At 36.6% G+C, this 19,174-nt stretch overlaps 1 protein-coding gene and 2 pseudogenes across 1 annotated transcript; all 3 read right to left on the reverse strand.

Annotated features, from left to right (window-relative positions):
* Positions 1-756: 756 nt before the first annotated feature.
* On the reverse strand, positions 757-3,882 carry LOC120204892 (annotated as a pseudogene).
* A 1,997-nt stretch (positions 3,883-5,879) lies between these two features.
* LOC120204889 (F-box protein SKIP16-like) lies at positions 5,880-9,416 on the reverse strand. Its single transcript, XM_039204899.1, is given in 6 exon segments — positions 5,880-6,050; positions 6,604-6,710; positions 6,995-7,213; positions 7,498-7,541; positions 7,544-8,210; positions 8,948-9,416. Coding segments are annotated over 6 exon segments (1,332 nt in total). The 5' UTR covers positions 9,164-9,416; the 3' UTR covers positions 5,880-5,971.
* Positions 9,417-12,767: 3,351 nt separating this feature from the next.
* LOC120204893 lies at positions 12,768-19,174 on the reverse strand (annotated as a pseudogene).

Here is a 19,174-nt window from a genome sequence, read left to right on the forward strand (position 1 = left end):
CAGATCCTAAACCAAAGAGCGTTTCTGCCGATCAGAACCCAACCGAAGACGATTCTGATGAACCTAACCAACAAAGTTCCAAGCACAACGAAGATACCAACAGTCCCCATTTAGAACGACAAGAATCGAGTATTACTAACGATTCTCCTTGGCAGATTCTAAGCAAGTTTATCGATGAAGTAGATCCTGAAATCATATTGAAAGGGCTCAACTCAACTTCTAAGGATCCGGATTAAATACCCGAACTTTGTAGAACTATTCAATTTAGTCATTTTTTGTTTAGTTTTCAAACTCCACTATGTAATACATTAGGCGTCCAACAATGTTGGCAGACAAGATTATATTCCCAGATCACAAGCAGGATCTAGATGCAAACCTTTGTTTTAATTATTTTCACAACATATCAATTTTGAATGCAATGCAAGAGAATAAAATCACATAATCTATGTTTCTCAGACTATAGTCGTGTACGGTATATGTTCGGGCATTAATATGGAGATACGACTCCAAAAAGAACATGACAAGCTCGAATCTGAATAACACAGCACATGACAAGCTCATACCTATCTTATGGCCTCAACAGCTCGGCCCTTCAAGATAAGTGCCAAAAGCAATGAAATGGATATAAATCGAAAGATTCTCAGAAACGGTAAACCATACCGGATGATATTATATAAAACTTAGGTCAATCTCCAGCTAGATTTAAATATAACAACCTAGAAATAGATTTTACATGGGAAAAGCCCAAACAGATGTAAAGGAAATACATGTCCCATCTAAAAACATAAAAGGCCCATAAATACCTGGTCTTATGATAACTCATCAATCCTTTGATGCTGTCGAGCTGGCATCGGATGAAGCATCTTTGTGAGGGGATGCCATGGAACCTCTAACTCCCATGTCCCCCGTTTGATGTTGCGGCTGGAATGCATGCAGATGTTTCTGCGATTGAATCTGAAGTTGCTGAAACTGTTGTGCGGTTAGGAGAGTACGCATAGCCTGATTATTTGAGTAGTACTGTTGATTAGCTCCGTACGATGCATAGTTCATCATTGGTCCACCATTCGGCATAGATTGGCCAGTCATTACTTTCAGGTGCTGGATTTCCTCTTTCAGTGCATCGTTTAATGCTATCAATACCAAACGACAGAAACAAAGACAAATCAATTAATAACGAAACAGTGGAATTAGCTCAAACATTAATTTGGTGTTTATAGTATAACAGAAAGCATTTATATTCGTAACTGATACGAATAGTCGAAAGGTGAAAAAAACTAGATCGAGAGCCACTCGATAACATAGGAATAATAAATGTCATTTATGTTCCGAACCACGTAATCAAATTGCATACAGGAGTTTATAGTCTAGCCAAGAAAGAATAGTGTTGAACTCGACCAGTGTTTTCAAAAAAATGTATTGAAGAGGTGCTCACCATCTTGCAAATGAACCTGTTGCTCCATTGTTTGCAACCGCAGTTTCAACTCACTATTCTCAGCAGTCATACCATTGGTGTCTCTGCTCATAAATTACCAGATAAGAATTGGGTGAATAATTAAATATAAATAAATTAAAAGAACACAAACGAATAAAATAAAATGAAAACAAAAGGATATGAAGGTCTGCTATATTTCACAACATTTAGAATGCACACAAGGAGACAGTGCTGAGCAGTTGAAACTACCTGTAACAGAGCCAGCTGGGCAGAGAGTGATGTTGCTTCTGTTTGCAACGTCTGTACTTTCCGTTCAAGCTCAGCTATATCGCATCTTTCTTTCCTTTGACCTAGCAGCAGACTGCCGATTTGCCCAATTCTGTTGCAAAGAAAAGAAAAGATAAGATGGCATCAAAATCTAAAAATATATACCAGGGCAACAATATTCATCTCTGTTCTGGTAAAGATGAAAATCCAAACTCCAAAAAAGATCCTCTCGATGGGAAGAAAAGGGGGCGGAGGAGAATTATCGAGACGCAAGCACAGATGGACAGAAAACTAACTATAGCTTCGGCAACTGCCCTAGTTTCAAACTAGCTTCAAATTAAAACCAAGTTACATGATCTCTCAGTAAACATATCTTTATGGAACTGACCTCAACCTGACAGAAAAAGGCTTAAAGGTGGGATCCAAACTAAGAAAGAAATAACATCATCACACAGAGCATATTGCAAAAGGCTTAATGCTGGGATTTAAGCTAGGAGAGAAAACAACAACATCGTGCGGTGCGGGGCACGTTATGAAGACTTAATGCTTTGGGGTTTGAGCTAAAAGAACTAACATCACATGGAGAACGTTGCGAAGGCTTAATGCTTTGGGGTTTGAGCTGAAAAAAAAAACTAACATCACGTGGAGAGCGTTTCGAAGGCTTAATGCTCTGGGGTTTGAGCTAAAAAAACTAACATCACGTGGGGGGCGTTGCGAAGGCTTAATGCTCTAGGGTTTGAGGGGAAAAAACTAACATCATGTGGTGGGGAGGTAGTGAAGGTTTGATGCTCAGACCTAGCCAAGAAAACAACAGCAGGTGGAGCAAGTTGCAAAAGGCTTACCGCTGGGATTTAAGTTAAGAACAAATTAACGAAATCACAAAGCAACATAGCGAAATGCTTAATTCTGGGGATTAAGCCAAGAAAAATCTAACATCAAATGGACACATTAGTAAAGCCTTTTAATGCTGGGATTTAAGCTAAGAGAAAAACTAACATATCAGGAAGAACGTTGTGTGACCGACTCTTTCAATAACGAGTTGCGCGTCCCTGTAATTCTATCTTCAACCATGAGTTAGATAACACTTCATTCTAAAATATAATCACCAAGCTCATAAAACGGAATTGTGTAGTCATTAAAACAATTATCATAGTAAAAAAACAGAGAGTACAATCCCTGCTTATTTAATGCCAAAGGCCACAAACTTTCCTTCTAAAGCATGAATCTTTTAACACAATTCATAATTAAAGACGCTGAAAATAAATCCAATTCAATCAATTCAGCTCATACAAGAATTCCAAGCCAAAAGAAATAAAAAAAAAGGATACCTCTTAGCACGCTTGGGATCAATAAGGGCAAGATCAGCAAGCTTAGCAGCTGGCGTAGCTTTCTTAGAATCAGCAGGAGAAATTTCTTCCGAACCGGACATTAGCATTTCCGGCTTAATACTGGTCGAACCATCCATCGACAGGCTATGCTGGTGCCTAACTCTAGGCTTCTCGGAAGACCCAACGGTAACACTCGCGTTTTCACCGTTCATCCCCGTCCCGTCTCCGGAAGCCACCGGAGCAGTAGCCGGAGAACCATTGGCGGACGACGACTCACGGACCTGAAAAGTGGAGGTTGCAGAAGAAGAATTGAACTTATTCATATCGAGATAAATAGAGAACAAATCCTCCTCCGTATCATCGGAATAAGACGGCCCATCGCCCGCCCCGACAACTCCGAGATCACTATCGAAGCTAATATCATCGGGAAGAGTAAGGATTTCGGAATGTGCACGACGGTGACCCAAGGTCTTCGTCGGATTATCAGGCATTTTGCTAATATCGTGACTGAAACGACTCGAATCCGAACTTTGACAGAATGAGTTCAAAGCATTTCCGGCAGACAAAAACCCCGAATACCTACCTGACGGTGGCGGTAAGCCTGGAGATTTATCTTTCTCCATTCTAGCGAAAAGAGAGAGAGAGAGAGAGAGAGAGAGAGAGAAGAACTACTAAACTTTGAAGTTAAACCCAAGCAGAAACCAAAACCCTAAGCAGAGCAAAGATCTGCAAACTTGAAAATGGGGTATTAAAAGCCAAAAAAAAAAACTGAGACTTGGTGACGAAAAATGAAGACAACAACAGTAGTCAAAGAAGATTTTCACGAGAAAATGAAGGGGTTTTTCTTCAGGGACGAGACAATCTAAGAGTAGATATTGATAATAAATGGAAAGAAATCAAATCATTTCATAAAAGGAAATAAGAGGGAATTGATTACAGGTTGTTTTGTAAGATAAATTGGAGAGCATGAGATCTGAAGACACTACTCTACTCGTCATCTTTCTATATATATATTAATAGGGTAAATTACATCATTTCTCATTTAGCTTTACTTCTCTCTTATTTTTCTCATTGTACTTTTAATTTTTCTATTTTGTTCACTAAACTTTTCGTATTAAATTATTTTACTCACTCTGCCGTTAACTCTCTAACAGTGTGATGAGCTGTAAATTTTTTAATGTTATTTAATCATCAATTACACTGTTTCTCACTGAATTTTACTCTATCTCCTAATTTGCTCACCTAATTATTTAATCGTTAATCGACGTTGAAAGTGGTCGTTCGGTCTCAAAATTCATAGGTTGTTTCGTCTTGACCCCTGAGTCCGAGTCTGATGGTTGTTTCATCAGAAAATGTCTCAAAATTAGTAAATAACGATTGAAACATTTCGACTTCCTCACTTTCAATCTTTGATCCATGGACTTCGGAGTAAGTTCCACAAAAAATAGAGGTTGAATTCGAACTCAATGTGTCGAGGCGAAGCAACCATGAAATTTGGGATCGAACAACCTTTTGTTTTTATTTTATAGTTGGGTGAGCTAAATAGGAGAGAGAGTAAAGCTCAGTGAGGAACAATGTAATTTACTCTTTATATTTTCAATTATTTTATATTAAATAATAATAATAAATGACACATCATCACTCTGTTAGAGAGTTAACGGCATAGTGAGCAAAATGATTCAATCTGTAAAAGTTCAATGAGCAAAATAGAAAAATTGAAAGTACGGTGAGCAAAATAGGAGCGAAAGTAAAGTTCAGTAATAAAGGTGTAATTCACCCATATTAATTTTATATTATGTTACAACCGAACTTTCAAAATTTCATTAACCTGTTTTTTTTTTCTTTAACCGTTAATCGAATCGAAATTTTTTTGAAAATAATTAATCAAACCGAACAAGGTTCAACTAATTGGTCGATTAATCAAATTAACCAAAATTTTAAAATAATATATATTAAATATTTTAGGCTAATTCAGTCGGTTAGTTCGGTCAATTAATTCGGTTAAAACCGAAATTTAAACACTCCTAAAGTTATTAATATATAAATAATATATTAATCGTAAAAATTTTGGTTCGATCTGTTTATTCGGTTAAATGAAATTTTGAACACCCCTACTCTTGATTTTCATGATTTTGTCATGATTAATCTGAACCAAATTATGATGAACACTTAATTTAAATAGACGAGTGACTCAGTAAAAATAATTCAAACTCAAGACGATATCAAATTGTTTACCACTTAAGCCATGCTCGGTAGTTAAAAATTATAAACTTAATTTAAGGATCACGGCAAAGGTGATAGACGGCATCGTGCAAATTAACAATACTATTTCTACCTTTTAATTATATTAATTTTATTCTTTAGTTGATGATCTATTATGATACGACGATCTATTATGATTACACAATAAGTTACGTACATGATAAAAATAGTAAACAGACTTTCATTTACATGTTATAATAAATTCCTCCCCACTTGTATATATTTTCAAATGAAAACAAGACTTAATTTTAACCCTTACTGATTTGAATTTATTTTAAAGATAAAATAATTTTAGAGATAAATTAAGTTCTCTTAACTTGCTCGAATACAACTCTGATATTAGAGGTAAAATTTAATTTTATCTCAAACGTACTTTCAATATTAGAAATATATTTTAATTAAATCTAAATCAATCTTCGATCTCGAGTCGAGAGGCCCGAATCGGATGACAAGTGAAGGGTTAATACGTTTGCGTTAAGTTCGGATCGGCCAAAAATCCGACTCAACCCATAATCATGACACAGTAAATATATAAAAAGTATATGATAATAATATAAAAGTTTTTAAGTACGAGCAATCTCACAATGTCATAAAGAGCACACACACACACATACAAATATGTAACAATAACATATAATACATGTGAAATCAACAGGAAAGCAGATCAAAGCACAAGTTTTTCTCAAAAAACATAATCCGGCTTCTGAAGCGGGAACCTTGCCACTTGAACTTCGAACGGACCGCCTTTCGGATCAGCCAACCTAACCGTAACGGTAAAAGCTCCGTTAGAAAGCATTCATGTCACACACATATCCATGTCCTATATAAACATGGATGATAACGACATTAGAGCGGAGAACAAATATTCACAACCTACGGAAAACAATCTTGGTTCGATAAAAGAAATGAATTTTTCGTGGTTTCGTTTATCGGAAACTCGAGTTGTAATATCGGCAGTCGGAAAATGGAACTACCTGTTGGAAGAAAATGTAATGCAGGTGTCTTTGAAATGATGCTAAATAAAAAGATAAATATATATTTTGTACCTCAACTTGGTTTTAATGTGCAGTTCGGTTACTGAAGATTTTGTAGGTCCAATTAGGTACTCGAACTTGAATTGTTAGTTCAAATTGGTACCCGAACTATTTGAACCATAAAGACAAGTTTAGGTAACAAATTGAATATACCCATATCCAATATTCACTCTCTTCAAAGAGAAACAGTAACAAATTGAGCTTATCAGACTGAACAATTTTCTTATGAACCGGTAACATAAGAGTATATCCATGTCGGATAAAAGTTTTTGCACAATACCTGCCAGGGACAAATGAGAAAGACCCTTCAATGGATCCCGAAGGGCATGATAAAGGGGTGCAGCTCTCGTAAACAAATTCATCTTCACCGGGATGCAAGATTGGGAACTGCAAGGACAAGAGAATATGAGATTCATAGCAAAAGTAGACAACTCAATGACTCGTGTTAATAACATATGCAAAACTACTTGTCTCGTGATAGTCGACAGAAAAAGACATCCTGGACAACGAATTTCCTTCTTTAATCATTACCTCTCAAAGCAAAATATTCTTAGCAAGTGAAAATTAAATTGCCGGGAGGATGGAACATTATCTACACTATGAAGAGTCGGACCAACATAGTTATCTATCCGAGAAACTGAACCGAGAGAAATTGGTATGTCATTCATTACCTTTCCAATCACAGCTTCTCCATTAACATTAGATACAATATCTTCATTGGCACGAATAATCCAGTGCCTCAGACTCAGTTGGCAGGAGCCAAAGGTCGTTCCATTAATGATACATCCTTCTGGCAATAGCGACATGCGGATTGAATAAGCAAACGTGTACTTCTCGGCTTCACCTTGCAGGTCAGCAAATTCCGGAACAAAAACAGCCGAAGCACGAACCTGAAGATAATAATCTTTGTTAGTACCGTTATGTGAATAATAATGAAAAGCTATGTTTCGTAAGACTTGAGTGTAATGTGTCAAATACGAGTAAAAGCCCCTAAGATGTTAAAAACATGATGTAGTATCCAGCACAGATAGAAAAATATAAGATAATAATCGAACTCAGCTAGCAACACACACACTGATTCTCCGAAAGAATCAGTGAAAAAGAATTAGAACAAACTAAGTATCAGAAGAAAGAAATTGATGCACAATTACTTTGCAAAAAGAAGAAAAAATACCTGCACACCATTTGTTACAGCAGTGGAACATAGGGGAGGAACCTCGGAAAGAGATTGATACTTCGGACACCTCCTTCTTTGCGGACTTTGATTACGCCGTTCTCTAAACGGCGTCCGTGTTCCTCTAACCACAGCAGCAAAGCATCTTGCTGCTGATCATCATGCAAATTGTGAACGGAACGGATAAGTGCATTGGGGACACATTGAATCATTTCTCCATCCATAGGAAGGTTTCGGGTACCAACATAAAGTTGTCCATTGGTAGAGTTCAAGAAAAACAATTTCTCACTAACAGTGGAAGAAGCAGCCACGAGGATGTACTTGGACCGGCTCGAAAAACCCAAGTGACGTATGAAGCCTCTCGTTTCAACAATAACCTGACTTATCGGTAACAAGAAAACATTAACTGAATTGGTATAGAAAGAGTAGCCACCTATAATTCCCAACGAGCTACCAGGCGCTGTCCTCGAGTCTCTCAGATCTTGACCGTCGTGAAAACGATATAGAAGTCGAGTGGGAAGAGGTAGTTTTACTTTCAAAAGCGTCTGCAATTGTTCGATATCAGATTCTGATGCACCCCTTCTAAGTGTAGCTTCAGCCTCGGGAAAATTATTGCTCAACCATTGCTTAAGCTTATCCCAGCATCTCTTAACACGCATAACAAGCGGCCATGGATACATCGAGAAAGCCTCTCGCCATAACTGATAAGTCACCTGGTAAAAAAAAGAATAAACAATGATAAAAGCATACTCGAGTTTATACACACTATAAATCCACAAATTCATACATACTAGTGTATTCAAATCTAGTGAAACATTTTTGCTAAAATAAAAAAAAATGCCCTTGAACTTTACCATTTTATTTAAATAACCCCCGTACTTCTTGTGCACATAAATGCAGCCTTGCTGGTCTTGTATATACTTGAATAAACCCTAATCTTTAATTTACACCTAAAATCCCTTATCATAAAAAAACTTCACTTAAAAAAACGAGGGTTAAGTGTACCAATCAAAAGATAAGGCTGAAAAAAGGATAAGGGCCTATCCAAGTAAAATAGTATGGCTATCGGAGGCCAGTTTATTCGTGCGATTATTGTACTTTCAAAAGTTACAAAAAATGTCATACGATTAAATCGAACATCACTCAATTTTATCAAAAAGTAAATTTATCGAAAATTTGCAATTATTATAACATCGGAGTGATTGTTTTGTAACAGTTCATGTGACCATAATTCAGTGATCTCTAGCTTACCCTATACTAAATTTTAGCTTATTTTCTTCTAAATTCCAAATCTCGAGTCTTAGATCCCCATGAATGCGATTTATTAGCAAAATGGTGTTTTTACGGAGAAATTTACTTTACATAATTGATTTCCCCCCAATTCAACAAGAACAGCCACACGATCAAGTAAATCAACACAAACATTCATAGAAAAGGAAAATCAAATCACCTTAAAAGAAGGGAGAGGGTTTCCATGATGATCTTGAGGGGATGCAAGATGAAGCTCTTGGGAACAAAAGTGAGCCCAAAGCGAATCTTCAGAAGCTGAAACTCTATACCTTTTGCTGACACATGATACTCTAACAGTATCTGAAGGAGTTAACTTTGATAAAATCGTGTGGAGAGCTAAATCTCCTAAACCATCTAATCCCAACTCCTTTTCCATTGAAATCACACTTCAAAACCCAAAACCCGGATTTTGAAAAACAAACAAAAAAAGAGGTCAGAACCTCCTAGCACTAAATCGAGACATTTATGGGTCACTGTCTGGTGTTGAGAGAGAGATAGAGATAGACGGGATGCTTTGTCTTGGGGTTTGGGTTTGGAGTTTTCTTCGAGTGTTTGGATGAAGGGATGGGAGAAGCTATCTTTGTTGGCGGCTGATTAATTTGGTATGCCTTCTGCCTCAATCGCAGTCGTGGAGTCGTATTCTGATGTTGGACTCGTCTCGACGACTTTGCAGATGTATGGTTTCGAGATTTCTCATTAAAAAAAAAAAGGCTTAATGTACAAATAAGTACCTAAATTATACCTTTTATGTTAAATAAGTGTTTGTATTTTTTTTGTTCATTCGGGTGTCTAATGTTACAAACGTTAGTATTTTAGGTGCTCGGGCCGTCATTCGAGTGGTTTTTTTGCTCATTAGATTATTATATTTATAAAGAACCCCTAAATTTTCTTATATTATAAAACAACTCCTAAATCCCAAATCTCAACCTTAATCTATCTTCATCGCCCTTTCCAGTCACGACCATCGCTGTCGACATAATCATTGTCATCATCCTAGTTATATGTCGCCGTAGTTGTTACCGATTCACCATCAAAATCACTTAAGATCACAATTTTTATCCTAGGGTTCGTGGGATTTAAAACGTCAATTTATCGTTGATCGGTCATCAACCAGTCACGATTTCATATAGGTTTTGATCGTTGGATGGAGCGGAGGATGGGTGGAGCTTCTTCGACAGAAAAGGACGACAGGCGACGTAGGTTTAAGGGTTGAAATAAAAGTTTTTAGAGTTTAGGTGTTATTTCAAAATTTATGTTTTCATTTTAAAAAATATATAATTTTATTTTTTTAATTTTTATATAAAATTTTTAAAATTGCCAAATTGTCACACGTGTCACTTAACGAAAAAAACTAATGTCGTTGATAGCCTGGACACCTAAAGTGCCAACTTTTGTGACGTTAGATGGGTAAAAAAAATGTAGACACTTATTTGACACAAATGATATAGTTTGAATACTTATTTAGGCATTAAACCTTAAAAAAGGATAAGCTACATGTTTAATAATTAAATTATCACTTTTGCTCTGTTTTGATCATTTTGTTAACGTATTAATAGAACTGTTGACATAATTTTTAAAAAACAAATCATTAATAACATAACACTATTTTATGATGACACATCAATATCATAGTTGGTTACTAACTTGAATATTTCAATTTAGCTTAACGTATTTCTTCCAGATTAATTATTACGTAAAGAATGATAAAAATAGGGAACCAAGCAAGATTTGTGAAATTGGCACTTGAAACGACCAAGTAAAAAATCAAAGCCTATATACGTTATCAAAGAAGAAACAAACAGTTTGTACATTCACGTCCTCATGAATCATTTATGCCGCAGAAGCCGATATGACGAACCAACGAAGTTCACACTCTAGGGCTTATCGCGAAAAATAGAAAATACAATATCTAAATTCACGAGCGTAGAACTAACAAAATTGCTTCTTTTGAGAGCATTCACAGCCCAAATTTTTCCTACATGAATCGGGAAAATATATATTTAAGTAGGCTTCGTTATGACTATTTAAGAAATCCCGAAAAAGAAACCGTATCCGAGATTAAGCCAAACATGCAAATATTATGTTATTTCCTGCCTCATTGAACTCTCTAAACAAGAGATAAACTGTACCGACATTTATCGGAACATGAGATAAATAACGTTAACAAGTTTGAGATATAACATTTATCGAAACATGAGATAAACTAATGAATCCTTACCCCTCGTTGTTTTGTATCGGAAAAACCACAAGAAAAATAATGGTTTTGCCATTGTTAAAAAACCTATGCTCTTTCATTAGACGTATTGACATTATGTGCAGTAGTTTCAGATTGGAAAGTGTTCAAGGCTAGGAACATTCGTTAAAAGAAAAGGCGAATGCAGCCTGTCCCATTCAGTCCCTTGTCTTCAAGCTACGATCAATTTTATATCGAAAGAAAATGAGAAAAATGGATGTTTGCCAGGAGAGACTCAACAAAAGAACAGCGTATGGAGACGAAACGAAAAAATGGGATGCAATCAATTCAATAGTTTCAACTTCAACCTTTTCAGCCCTGTACAAAATGAACCTAACAGGGTATTGACGATTTGATAGTGTTTCAATGTATGCATGCAACATTGTATAGAATAATGCACACCAGACATCTGATGACGCAGATTAGTAGACGGTTTGATAGACATATATATATATATATATATACACACACGCACGTAACATAATTGAAATTAATGCACATCAGGGCTCAGGTTCATACAAATAGAAGACAAACCCGTAAACATAAAACCTTTTCATTCAATAAGGTTCCACAACCCAACACATCAAAACCAAAACTGAAAAGGCAAAATACTTGCTATCCATCTGGGTTGATACGTTTCCTCAAATTTCAAGTAAAATGGAAGATATAGCTTTTTCGTGGAACCAACTAGTTTGATATCTAAGTTCAATCCTATTGCCTAGTGAAAAAGTGTAAAAAGCCTCAAAATAAATGCAACAATAAGATAATAGTGTAAGATGTGTTATACAGAAATACAGTAACAATGCTCACAAAGAAAAGAATAACAAAACTAACATTTACTACTGCCAGCGAAAAAAGATACGCATACAATAATTTCTATCAAGAAGATAAAACTAGTGACCTAAACAAAAATTTAATCTCCATGCAAGAAAAACGAATAGGAAAAAAGATATCAAACATCGATCATAATTTACAAGTCATGTCAATGCAAATGAGCCCAGATTCAGTAAAGAAACAATTATTTGTAAAAACCTATGTTATTTGAACTTGGATGTTAATGTTGCAAATGGGTATGTGTTTGACACGGATATTTTCATTTATCTAGAAGTTATTCCATGTATTTGAAAGGTCCTTCAAGGGTCATATCACAATATCATCCAAATACATTATAACTTTAAAACGCCACTAGAAGAATGCACCAATCATTTGTCCAATTAATCCAACAATTATGTTTTTGTCGACTAGATCAATCTGGAACTTCCTGGCACCAAGATTTCGTTTACAGTGAAATAGTGAATCAGCTTTCAAACACCATGGGACGATATATAGGACATCACAGCTAGAGCTAATAGACCACACGCAAAACCTCTAAAAAAATACAAATCAGATTAAATCAACAACCATATCCTAATTGTCACAACCAACCCCATAACATTCTCAAAACGCCACCTTGAAACACTTCAACAAACAAAAATGATTGCAGCCATCTCATTACAAAAAAGATGGCCTGTTTTCTATTCACAAAATAGTAAAATATCTCGCCAAATGCTATGACACTACGGCTACATTTCCCAAGCTATAAATCAGCAAGGTTATGCATAATTTTCAGAATGCATATGCAACCATATAAAAGAAGGATAATAACAGTCGACGTACAGCTACCATCACAAAAAAAATCAAGAAATTCCCTAAACTAACCAATTGAGCATGTATATGCTCAAGAAAACATGTTAAGGGACAATTACCTAGATTGGAGAAGCTATCAATGTTGATTCCCCAACCCTTGTCCACCAGGAGTATTTTCTGCTGCTGCTGAATCTGGAGGAGAAGATTAGCTGCAAATTGCAAAGTTGACTGGTACCTCTGGTTTCTATCAGCATCCACATCTGATATGCACTGACCAGCACCAGAAACCACAGATTGCTGCTGCTGTCCGTGACTAGGAAGCTCCAAATTTTGTTTGTCACCTTGCATCAAATTTAGTGGCTGAGAAACATTAGCACCTTGAACCTGATTAGAAGAAACATTAACATTAGCATTAGCATTGCTTGGCTGCTGAAAAGCTGGCACACCATACAACCCAGAAGCGTCTGCTCCATGCATCATTCCATTGCCATTCCGTGTATTAGAAGGGACCTCAGGATGATATTGCTGGCTAATAGGGACTGAAACTGCACCATATTCTCTTTGTGAAGGGGTATTAAAATTAGTTAATGGCCTTGAAGAAGCAACCGTTTGCTGTGGTAAGCTGACTGCAGTATCCATATTCTTGGCGCTGCCAAGAGCCATCTGGGTGGACTGGATGGTTGTACTAGTTGAGTAATGTTGAGCTGGTGGTGGTAACTGTGCTGGCAGATTGTACTGTTGGAAAGATGAGGTGGCAGGGTCATAAGCTGGCTGCTCCTGGTTCCAAATCATTGCAGTTCCTTTCGTCAAAATGCTTTGAGCAAATGAGGGCTTGGTAGTGGGTGTCACCAGTGGAGGCTGGACATCTCCAACAGCAGCAGACTGTGAAACTGTTGGGAGGAAAGAAGTTAGGGTAGCAATAAGATCAGGTGTTAAAGCAACACCAGTTTCAGGAAGTGCCGTAGCATTATTGAGTGGTCGACTTTGTACAATAGATTGCCCAAGTGGTCCTGCAGAAGATACGGATTCCTCATGCAAAACCCTTCCATACTCCATTGGTGAAGCTTGTTCATCCTTCAAGTGTGCAAGATTATAATCATGATGAGAGAGAAGGGGTGGATGTGATTGCAGTGGTGCAGTGATAGGCACCTGTGGAGGCAACTTTAAAACAACACCATAGAGCCGTTCAGGTCCTGCAACTTTAAGAACCTTCGTTAAGAATTCTGATGGCGGCACCAAAAAGAGTGTTGTCCCATCATCAAACTTAGCAACACCGGCTCTGTTTTTTGAACCAAGGTAGCGAAGAAATTCAGTATATGATGCAAAATCATCTTCACTATCCGGTAAGAAGAAAACAATATCAAATCCGATGGCCTCACAATAGTGTTTCGCTAGCATATCCAATCCTGTTCTGGCAGAACAGTTAACAACTTCGGGACTGAAAAAATAGAAGGAAATTTTAGTAACATGATAACTGGAAGGAATAAAAAATAGGTGAATAAATAAACAAACAAACACTGAAACTACTACAACTAGAACTCAAATTTATCATATTTTGACGAAGTGGGCACTCAAAGAAAATGAACTTATGGGCAATGCTCCAATAGAAGAAAATTCTCTAGTAAATAAGAACTTACCCTCAGGTACTACAGTAAATTGGCTACAATGAAAACCAACGGAAATCTAATTGTCCAACAAATTACAAGGGTAGCATGCAAAACTATTTGCAAATAATACACAATTAGAAGAGGAACTTTTATAAAATTCCCACTTTGTTAACTTCAATAGAACGGAAAGTCGAAATAAATTTCCAGCGAACATCTCAGAACAAAAATACATCACATAAAACCACATTATGCTATGTCTAGAATTCAAATATGAAAGTAAGCCTCAAAGGAAATCTACACCAAATCAAACAAGATATCAAGCATTTCCCTCAAAAATAGGGAAGACAACATGGAAAATAACAACACTTACAGTTCTGTCTCAAGCCCCTTTCCAATGGGAACACATCGAGCATGACAAACAGGTGTTCCACCCTTGGCAATAATGCCACGCCAAATGTAATCATTATCAGGATGAGTTCGTCCACCAGCAGGGATCTTTCCAGGCACTGGACTCACACGACCCTTCCCCTGGGCATTCAAAAATGGACCTGAAACACCCACCCCAATTACTGGTCCAATGTGGCCTGAAACAGGCCCAAGATCGTCCATCCTCCTTAAATGTAAAGCATCATTAATGGGCAAGGAAGCCTCTATCCTCGAACGTTTTGCACCTCTCTGAAATTGACTCACGTCATAAACATCCCAAGAACCAGATGACTGTCTCAATGGAGGCCTGAGACCTTGAGCAGGGTGATAAGGAGAGGAGCTCCTCCAATTTGGACCCGTGAGATTCTTAAGATCAGCATCCAACATATTACGATGCACAGACAAATCTTTGTATTCCAGACCTGAAAGCAGAGGATCATAGCTACCTTGATGATTGAAAGGCTTAATTTGCACATTCGATCCAAAAATTCCACTAGTTGCTAATGGTCCAGTTACTTTACTAGGTAGTACTCTAGGATTTTGGACAAACATGTCCAATTGTGAAGACCTAAATAGATTATCACTCAAGAGAATGTCGGACCCTGGCCCCTTTATGCTTGAATAAAAGCCAGAGTAATCTTTTCCAGGTGCAAATTCACTACTTGAGAACATAATAGTGATCCTTGGATCATTAAATAAACGACCCTGTAAGCCCTCCTTAGCACGACGAGCTTCCTCCACACTCCTGAACTCCACAAAGGCAAAGTGCCTTGAAGGGAAGCTCTTAATGTTCTCAATCTCACCAAACAGTATCATAGCATTATGAATCATTTGTTCATCAATCAGCACAGAGGGAGGATAGCCTACCCACAAAACTTTGCTAGGCTGACCATCTCCCTTTTGCCCACCTAGTTGAGAATGCTGCAAAGATGATTAGACAAACGAGAATGCAAAAGTCATTCAATTTACACAGTAGATATAGGTGCAGGAACAATGAAGAAATAATATACAAAATCTATTTCAACCGAGATTTTGGTTTATAACTCACAGGTCTGTTTGCAAAAAGGCTATCAGATGGCCCCATCCTCCCAGTCAAAGGACCATTTCTGAAATCATGAGAGATAGGCCACTGTTCCTGTCAACAGGATTGAGAATAAATTTTGTTCAAAAAGAAAATTACTCTCATATAAAACATTTCAAAGAGTTACATGGAAGAAATGGAAAAAAGGTAGAAGACGTGCCAACTAAAATCCTAACAATTAAAAGCAGATCTAAAATCCTAAAAGCATATACTTTTCTTGAAGGATTGGATCGCAAAAAATGAACTTGTATCTGTGCACCACCTATTTTCTTCCCATTCATGCTTCTCATAGCACGGGAAGCATCTTCCATTTTAAAATACTCAATAAATGCAGTATTACGATCTCTAAGGAATTTGAAGTCTTCAATTTTACCAAATTTGGAAAATTCTTCTTCCAATTCTTCCTTTGAAATAGTTTGGCTAATTCCACCAACCCATAGACTCTTACAAGGTTTTGCCTGAGGAATTTCACAACAAACCCAAAAAATTAGACACCAAGTTTAACAAAATTACTTACTGGGAGTGTATAAATCCTATTACTATAAATTCATATAATCGCAAAATGCTACAATATTTATTCTATTGCAAGAAAATGCTCAGATCTGCTGTTCTAACCTCCTTCAAGATACAGAGAAAGTTAAAAAATAACAGAAACTACTTTCTGCATGACCAACTACAACTCTTTCAAGTATAGCAAAGAAAAGAAAATTATAAAGAAATTCACTTCCTTTGGAGGGGGTGTGAATTAAGCAAATTTAAAAAAAGAAAATAAAAAAGTCTATACTATATAGGGATGCCTACAATATCAAATTTTGCCCAATGCTGTACAAGGTGATCCTTCATTCTATGTATCATCTTAATGCCATCCAATTAAACATGCACACAAATGTGTTTATGAGATATTAATCATCTCAATTCACTTCCTAATGACAACATTTAATAAGACCATAGAAGAAAATGAATACGCTAATAACATCAGAGATAAAAGGAGTTCAAATACTAGGGTTTTTTTATAGCTTTCCTTGCTACTTAAGAATACATATATCATTGATTTTTTTCCTCCTTTGTTCTCTTTTCTCATAGACAAAAAAAAAACTTTTTTTATAAGAATTGGAGGCCTCGTTAAAAACCCCCTTCATAGCATCAACATACTAAAGTGTATGTCAACGAAAATTGGAAGGAGGAAAAGAGTACCTCATGATTTATTAAATAATCAAACCAGTACACCTTAGAGGAAAGAATGCACCAATCTAGATACAAACACTAAATCAAGAAAAACCAGAAAACCTCTAAGAACTCCCTCAAACAGCCAAATAAAACAAGGACAGCCCTATCCGATACCAACTCACACTTATCCCGAGCCTCACATCACTAAAAACCAAAATAACCGAAAGCAACACCCAAATCCATTAATGTGAAAAAACACAACCGATTCCAAGAGGCGAACCATCTACATATTTGGACAAGCAACACAATCCAATCAATTAAAACTCCTTCAAAAATCGCTAATAGACCAAAGCCCAAGCTTCCTCCGAGACACTTAAGCAACCTTAACCTTTTGCTTGCTCCTTTTAGATTCGCGAGGTCTCTTTTTCTTCCCGAGCTTTGGGCCCTTCCCAAGATCCTCTCCCTCCACCAGATTGAATCACTTATTGCCCCATTAGAAACCAATAGACCCATACTGAGACCGTCTTTCAGGGCGCGAGACTCCACAACGTTTTGATCTAATTGATCGAGGGTACTAGGTAAGGAAGACTCCGAAATTGACTGAATTCAGGAAAACTAACGAAGAGAAACAAAAGAGGGGAAAATCCATATCCTGAGAGTTTTTAAACTACGTTGCCACAACTCTTCATTTGTATTGATATGTAAATGCATTTACAGAAGCAGATTGGTGAATTCCTCAAGCACTTCGAGTAGTTTCTTTTCAACATGATAGTTTATGAATTCTTTCTGAAATGCATAGATATATGTGCATAAATTTTGTCTTCATTTTGGCAAAATACTCTAAATATTGTAATTTTTCGCTACAATAACAGTTAATAGATAGTTTGAATCCAAGAAAAGACCAAAGAATGAAGATACGAGATCAATGATGGCAACCAAATGAAACACGATAGTGTTCTACCAAAGTATATTGACAACATTAGAAGTCAATTTAGCTAGAAGTGATGATTTCGTTATACATAGTGGAAAGCTTGAATTCATTTTAAAGAATGAAGCAAGTTTAAAAGGGCACATATGGCATTTCGAAGATTAATCGTTTCTCTATAACAGTTTTGAACATTATAAGAACCAAAGAAAAGAATGTAGCACTTATTTTTTTTTTACAAATATTGCTAACTAAATAATATTTAGTTTCATCAACCTTTTAATAGATATTCCTTTTTATTGATTCAATCAAGTTGAGAAGTAGAACACTGCAAATTTGGAAATACTGCTTGCTTTTACTCATGTAAGATTATGCTAGAGGTTTATGCACCATACTGAATACACAGAAGAACTAGAATCAGTATATTTTAGTCTTCTAATTAGGCATGTTCTTTTGAGGAAAGTATATAAGAGTTATAACACTGGGAATCATCTCATGTTCCCACCATTACCCTCTTTAACTCATAAATCCATAAAATTAGAAGCATTTTCGCATTATGATCCAAAAGATTTTAACAGTTGCAAAGATTTCCGAGTTTCAAAAAAAGAATTAAGAAACACACAATATCCTGCCGAAATTGCTTTATCATCTAACCCCAGATTAGATCTTGATGGTTTTAAATACTGCCTACTCTTTTATACAATAGAATATATCAGATTGAGTCCGAGTTCCTTAATTTTATATTCCTTTATAAAAATTTGAATTCTAAGCTTCATATTGGGCTGCGTTCCTTAAAAATCCAATATCTATTCCGACAATTGATATAAAAGAGACGAATAATATATCAGTGTAAAAAGTATGCAAATATATGAATTTGGAGCAACTAAAACATAAAATATTCTTCTGTTTCTTTCAAAGCATAAAGGAAGATAATTACACATAAAGCGACACAAATTTGAAAAACCTAAAGAGGCAAAAAGGAGAAGAAAAACGAAACGAACCGGTCGAGCAAACTCAATCTTGATCTGGTTTCCGTGCAAGGTAGCTCCCCGGAGAGCGTCCTTAGCCGCCCTCGCATCCTCGACGCGCTTAAAGAACACGAAAGCGAAGCTTCTGGAAGAGTACGTGGCGACGCTATCGAGCTCGCCAAACTTGCCGAATAATTCCATCAGATCTGAATCCACCGTCTCGCCCGACAAGTTCCCCACCCATAGATTGTTCGAAGGGGTATCGGAAAGTTCCGATTCCTTCCCTAGCTTCTGCTGCCTCATCGACGGGAACATTGTTCGATATTTTAAGCTTTAGATTTTTAGCAATTCGTT

Source organism: Hibiscus syriacus, unplaced genomic scaffold (genome assembly GCF_006381635.1).
Source record: "Hibiscus syriacus cultivar Baekdansim isolate YM2019G1 unplaced genomic scaffold, ASM638163v2 tig00011718_pilon, whole genome shotgun sequence".
Taxonomy (NCBI): domain Eukaryota; kingdom Viridiplantae; phylum Streptophyta; class Magnoliopsida; order Malvales; family Malvaceae; genus Hibiscus; species Hibiscus syriacus.